The following is a 6,649-nucleotide window of genomic DNA, read 5'->3' as shown; positions in this document are numbered from 1 at the left end:
CCACAAGCACGCTGCGTCTTGACCTCAACGGGGCCTCTGGTCTGTCCCTGACCCTGAACCCACCGTCTCATGACTACCTTCTGCTGCACACGTGGATGCACCAAAGTGAAACAAAAATACACACACACACACGTAGAAATGTTTTTTTCTGAAATTTCCTACAGCTGACATCATGAAGCGCACATGATCACTAAATACTGTGGTGCAGAATGTATATAAACAGTCACAATGACTGTCTGATATCCATCTGAGTAGAAGACACAACAAGCAGCTGTGTAAACAAGATGAAGCTCTGCATCCTGCTCGTGTTTGGGGCCCTGTTTGTCGTCATTAATGGTAAGAGCACAGCTACACGTGGAGATTAAACGTTCATGATGCGGGTTGCTGAAGGTAGATGCTGGTAATTTGAAGTCGCTTGTAAAGAACTGTGAATATTGTGAAATTTCCTGGAGAGCTTTGGTCTAAAAACAGCGTTCGTGCTTTAGAAGGACAATGCACATGCTGTCGAAAGCAAGAATGAGGAAGTTTTTTAGGTACTCCAATGAGCAATCTATCTTTTGCAACAGGGAGGGAAAGTCTGTAGAAACATAAGCAGGAACGAACATCTTGAACTTATTCATTTTTCCTAAATGGTCCCTTGAGAAGCATAGAAAACATTTCACACTGTCTAGCAATACTATGTGAAACATTAATATTAATATTAAATGATTATATCTGTGGATTAGTAGGTTGTAGCCCATTTACTACAAAAACATGTGTAAAAAGTTCCCAAAATCTCATACTTTAAAGGTGCGATATGTCAGATTTTGTGGTAAAGACGTTCAAAAAGTAACTAAAATATTAATGTGAAGAAAAATCTTGACGAAATGAAAGATATCTGCTGAAGTTAGCATGCTAACCAGCTAGCCGAGGCCCATCTCGGTCCATAGCTCCTGTGCTAACGGCGTGAACGCCAACACTCCCCAGGTGCTCTGAGCTCCCATTCCAGACTGCTGCACTGCTAACTGCTGAGCTAACTAGCTAATAGCAATTACACTTAGCAGCAGTTAAGGGTTACTCTAGAAGACTCTAGTCAACAGGCACCCAATTCTTCCAGATTGCACCTTTAATAAAAGTAAAGATATCGTGCTAAAACATTGCTTTGGTACAAGTGAAAGTCACCCGTGTTAAATGTACTTAACTATCAAATGTAATTTTCTGGCAATAACTATGTTTTAGTATCAAAAGTATAAGAAAAAGCAAAATGATTTGTATTTGTACGTGTATGTATTTAGCTGACTGATCATCTACCTGGCCAATTACAGGTTAAATATTTAGTGTTTTTTATGATTAGCATTTTATAAATCTGATTGCAAACATATTTGGATACTTAAATGTGCAATATGTAAGAATTTTAATACAAAACATTCAGAAATTAATAAAAAATATCAACAGAATGTGAATAAAATACAGTTTTGATGTTCAACTGAAGTTAGCATGCTAACCAGCTAGCCGCGGGCCTAAAAACCTCTATCTCCCACTGATGTGACATAAACAAAAGTCCTTTCTGACCCACTTTACTCCTTGGAGTTACAATGACCGTGTATTACTAAACTCATCGGTGATTGCACCATTACTTTACATTTCACTTGTAGTGAACGGGAAGATGACTGGAAGAGAAAAAAAAAGGGAAGTGCCCGCTGTAAGAATGTCACAATAACTAAGGCTTTTGGTTGTGATGAAAGCGTGCACATAGAAAGTTTCGTCTTGTCAGCATCTGATTCATAGATTAAAAAAACACTCAGACATCAGGTCGCCATAACGCCATAAACTAATTCCCAGTTCCCCATCAAATAAAATCAGTAGATAGAAGGGAACTCAAATACAGAGACACCTTTACAGTGCAAAGCAAAATGAGGTAACCAGAGTTTCTTCTTTCATTGCAATGTGTAACATGTGGTGTGTATCTGGAATATATATACTAGACTGACAACATTGTACAAACACCAGCATTATTGATAATAACTAAGTAGATGCAAAAATAAAACAAAAGCAAAACGAAGATAAAGTGGAGTTAAATGAACTAAATTCGTAACAGCTGTATGTTCTATCCTTTCCCAGCCTTTCAACCAACGCATTGTCTTTAAGAGTCGAATTTGTTTTTAGAAGTAGTTAAGAAAAGCTCTGCCAAGAAAAGAGAAGCCAAGATGGTCCCAATAGACTCAAGACACTTTGACCTGTCAAAGCAGGAAAAGTACTGGTGTGTCCATTATATAAACTGTCCCAGTGAGCCATCTCAGCGAGTGAGCATGCACAATCCTGCTTTCACAAGTCAAAATATCCTGCGCCGAAAAAGATCTATTCAACATTAGCGGTAAAGATTATGTGTATTATTGTGAATTAGTTGACTGAAACGAAAATGGTAGATGATGCATGGTAAACTAAAATAGAAATGACAAATGACACACAGGGGTAAAAAATCATTTTCATTCTTATGTTGAGTACAAAAATACAGAAAAAGATTTATACGCAATATTTGAAAAATATCTCAGAAAAGAATAACTCATCCCCAAAACTTGTTTTTCCAGCTGCTTTGATCACTTTTGTGAGCCATAAAACTCTCCAAAACAAGCTACACATGACACAGATTTGGCATATTATGGCCGTACAAAGTTCAGCAGACACGGAGACGCATTATCATTCATTTGGTGGCATATGAAGAGCCTTTAGAGGGGTTAGCAATGTTAGCTAGCCAAACACTAACATTAGCTCCAACCTTATTGCTGGATAAGGGGTTTAAATCACAAATAAGAGAGAAGGGATACCAGTTCTACTATTGTGTTATTGTATTGTATTGTATTGTGCTATTGTACGCTACATGCAGAGCTTTTTAGGAAGCCAGCTTCACGTTTGTCCGCGTAAATTGGTAAAATCTGTCTTCTGACCCTTGGGATGTCTGTTGATGACAGGTATGCCGCCAATCAGCAGGGAATACAACACCCACTGTCGGTGCCTGCAGGTGGAGTCGAGGATCATACCTCCAGACAACCTGAGGAGCATCAAGCTCATCCCGGAAGGGCCCCACTGTCCGGAAACGGAAGTCATGTAAGTTCGATTAAAGTCATCATTATTAAAGCTGCAATATGTAAGAATTGGGCACCTTTGGACCTTCGCTAGTTAGCTCAATTAGCCGTGCAGCTAACGGTTCAGACTGAGAGCTCGGGTTTGTGTTTACATCGCTAGCATAGGAACTTTGGACAAGGACTGGATGGGGCGAGCTGGTTAGCATGCTAACTGCAGTAGATATCTCTACACCACAATACAGACATTGTAATATTAAAATTGCCATTTATCCACGTTCTGTTGGGAATTTTAATTAATTTTGAACGTTTTCGACTAAAATTGCCCCTTTAAAGGTGACACTCAGGTTATGTCCTTGCATTTTCATACATACTACTTTTGGTTGATTTTAAAATAATAATCAAACATTGTTAAAACAATATAAAATGAACAGTTAAGTGTACATTAAAATGTCTAAAATGACCTGTAATGATCAAAATTGTTGTTAATTAAAGGCGCAATATGTAAGAATTTCAATTCAACACTCAAGAAAGAACTAAAACTATCAACAGGATGTGGAGAAGTAACTGTTTTGACATTATTATGTCAAAGACGTCTATGTGTAACAGAGATATCCGCTAAAGTTAGCATGCTATTCATGCTAGCCTGAAAACCTCTTTCTCCTAGCGGTCATAAGGTCTGTGCTTGCGGTGTAAACGCCAACACTCTCAAGGTAGTCCGGCTAGCTTCACAGCTAACTGAGCTACCAAGCTAACAGTAACGTACGTAAACTCTGGTGATATGCTGTCCCTGTTTGTTGGGAGTACAAATTCAACAGGTGGCTAATGCTTACATATTGCACATGTTAAAATCTCTACACTATCTCTGCAATGTAAACGAGCAGATAAAGGCGATCTTGCCAGAAAACATAATCCTTATGATATTAACTTCTCTGCTGTGAAAGATTGAGGAGACAATCTTCATCAATAATATCTGCGGAGGAGCTTCATTTTGCAATTTTTGCGTGGTGGTGCCAAAAGAAACACACCTTCACACTGACACCACAGCCAACTGGAAAATGTCCATGTGGAAATAATTACTGTTATCCTGTTACCAGCCGACGTCAGTGGTGCATTCAAGTGCAACTGTAGATATTGTGTGTGGAAGGGATTGCAAGTCAAGGCTGGTAGAAATGGAGACGATTATGCTCTCCCATGTTATTAACAAGAACTAAATAATTACATCTACTCAAATGAGTGTGATTAGCTTTATTTTTTCAAGTCTGTGATTGTACTTGTATGCAGTACACCATGTAAACTTCTTGAATGTTACTTTAAAAATCCTAATTGAGTACTGAGGTACAATTTGAATTAATATAAAGACCTTTCATCTACGTGTTTGTAGCCATTAAGGCTGTCAGATCACATGCAAGATTACATGCAGCATGTAATCTGAAAAGTTACTAGTAACTAGAGTAATCAAATAAATGTAGTCAGTAAAAAGTACAATATTTGTCTCAGAAATGTAGTGGAGTGAAAGTTTAAAGTAGCAGAAAATGGAAATACTGAAGTAATTTACAAGTACTTCAAAACTGTACTTAAGTACAGCACTTGAGTAAATGTACTTAGTTACATCCCACCACCGGTTGGGAGTAATTTAGACTGAAGATTTGGAGAAACAGAAACCTCCTTTGATTGAAAGCCGGCTATTGATAATGCATCGACGGTTAAAAAGTAGCTAATACTCTGAGTAGTGTTTAAGAACAATACTTTTATTATACTATATAAACTTTAATACCAGTACTTTTACTTGCAATTGAGTAATATTTCAACAGTCTCACTGAACTTGTACTTGAGTACATATTTTCAGTACTCTTTCCAGGCCCTGGTTATTAGTAATCTTGAGATAACAGATTTGAAACATGAAGAGGCTGTCTCCCTTCATTTATTTTTCATTTATCATTATCCTCATATCATAGGCACGAGTCCAGTCAGCTGCTTGGCCTCCCATGAATATGATTTAAAATACACATTTTATACATTTATAGTTTCATACAGTTCTTGGATTCCTTCCATTGTGATTAATGGTGTTTGTGTTCTCAGGGATATCGCAGCTCAGCACATCACACAGACACTACAGTCAGCTGTGTTGAGTAACAGCATGTTTAAATTACTATGGTCATGGTCGTATCTGTAATTAACACCAGTAGAAATTATGTTTTTAGGTTGCTTTACACATAAATTAGACATGATAAGAGTCTCGTCTTTGAGGTAATATTTATCAAGTTCATACTGGTCGTACGCCAAAATAAATACAAGGATGTTTCCTTTATCCGTGTGGATTATTTTCTGGTATGTGGAGAGGGTATTGGTATTTGAAATGACATCAACATAAACACAGAAAAGTGTGGAAATCTCCTGAAATAATGATATCACTGCATTCAGCACAGCTGAGCACAACACATTAGCAGACTGACTTTAAAATGAAATGTATATTTTATGACTGTGAATAGGGACTGTTCTTTGTCCGACGTTATTGTGCATCATCTGTCGACCACCTAAACCCCCCGAGTCCCTAATGTCAAAGACCACAAACGAGTCGGAAATCTTGTCGTCGTCTTCTATTGTGTTTTACTGATACTTTAAACCCATTTTTATTGTTTTTATTCCCGTGTGATTCTTTCATTCTTGTCCTTTTTATGTCTTAAAGCACTTTTAATTGGCTTTCTGTTGCCAAGTATAAAGCTGTGTCTTGGACACAGAACAGGACACTGTGTTGCGTAAATTCGATTCCATCACTAGTCAAACATTTCTGAAGGGAGTGTGGTCGCTCTTTGATACATAATCACAATGTTTGCTGAAATTCTCACTACAACTCTTGCTTTGTATTTTTCCATGACCAGAGCTGGACTGGCGAGCGGGGAGAAGGTCTGTCTGAACCCTCGGTCCTCCTGGGTCAAGAAATTGATCCAGTTTGTTCTTGAGAAACAACTGCATCAGCAGGGAGGGGCAGTTCCAAAGAAACAAGCCTAAAATCATGATGAAAACAATTAACCAGATCAAGCAAAGTATCTCTCCTCTGCAGCTATGAGCCAAGAAATAACAAATAACAAAATATTTAAGCCGTTTTCTTTGTTTTTTGTTGTTTTTTTGTTTAGTTAAATAACATTTTTTTGTGGTTTCTGTTGTTATTTTACGTTTACTTTTTGTTTTCATTTCAGGACTGTTTTTCTCCTGAATGTTTGACGCAAATCTTTGAAATAATAATTGATTTTGGATTTATATTGTTTAAGAGAGCAAAAAAAGAGAAAAAGTGTGATTAGTGTTGAAAGAGCTTGTGTGCAATAAGTATTTCATTGTGATGAAAAGGTCAAGCGAAACTTGAAATGTAAGTTATTTGTCTATGTGGGCAGTTTGGTTGTGACAGATTCTGCATGACGCATGAAATATGCAATATTATGTAACATGTCATTTCTATTTAATACTCCTTTTAATTCTCCTTTTGGTGACGCTTATTGAGAAATGATTGACTCCTTTGCTTAGTTAAGCAAAAAGACTACTCCAATATCTAATATGAGGCTTTGAAGAAAATAAATATGTTTAAAAAGTAA

The 6,649-nt window shown here is 37.3% G+C and overlaps 1 protein-coding gene across 1 annotated transcript; it reads left to right on the top strand.

The window, feature by feature from the left end:
* Positions 1 to 241: 241 nt before the first annotated feature.
* Positions 242 to 6,649, top strand: LOC141003874 (C-X-C motif chemokine 10-like). Its single transcript, XM_073475349.1, has 3 exons — positions 242 to 336; positions 2,949 to 3,084; positions 5,942 to 6,649. The coding sequence occupies exons 1-3, from the start codon at positions 285 to 287 to the stop codon at positions 6,069 to 6,071; spliced, it is 318 nt and encodes a 105-aa protein (XP_073331450.1). The 5' UTR covers positions 242 to 284; the 3' UTR covers positions 6,072 to 6,649.

Source organism: Pagrus major, chromosome 10 (genome assembly GCF_040436345.1).
Source record: "Pagrus major chromosome 10, Pma_NU_1.0".
NCBI lineage: Eukaryota > Metazoa > Chordata > Actinopteri > Spariformes > Sparidae > Pagrus > Pagrus major.
Note: the sequence above shows the minus strand (reverse complement) of the source record. Positions and strands in the feature narration are given on the sequence as shown.

What these genes read in the sequence shown, in the direction of transcription:
- LOC141003874 (XM_073475349.1), top strand. Translation starts at nt 285, where the DNA reads ATGAAGCTCTGCATCCTGCTCGTGTTTGGGGCCCTGTTTGTCGTCATT. An exon ending in CCTGTTTGTCGTCATTAATG is followed by an intron (nt 337 to 2,948) that starts GTAAGAGCACAG and finishes TGTTGATGACAG; the next exon opens with GTATGCCGCCAATCAGCAGG. An exon ending in TGTCCGGAAACGGAAGTCAT is followed by an intron (nt 3,085 to 5,941) that starts GTAAGTTCGATT and finishes TTCCATGACCAG; the next exon opens with AGCTGGACTGGCGAGCGGGG.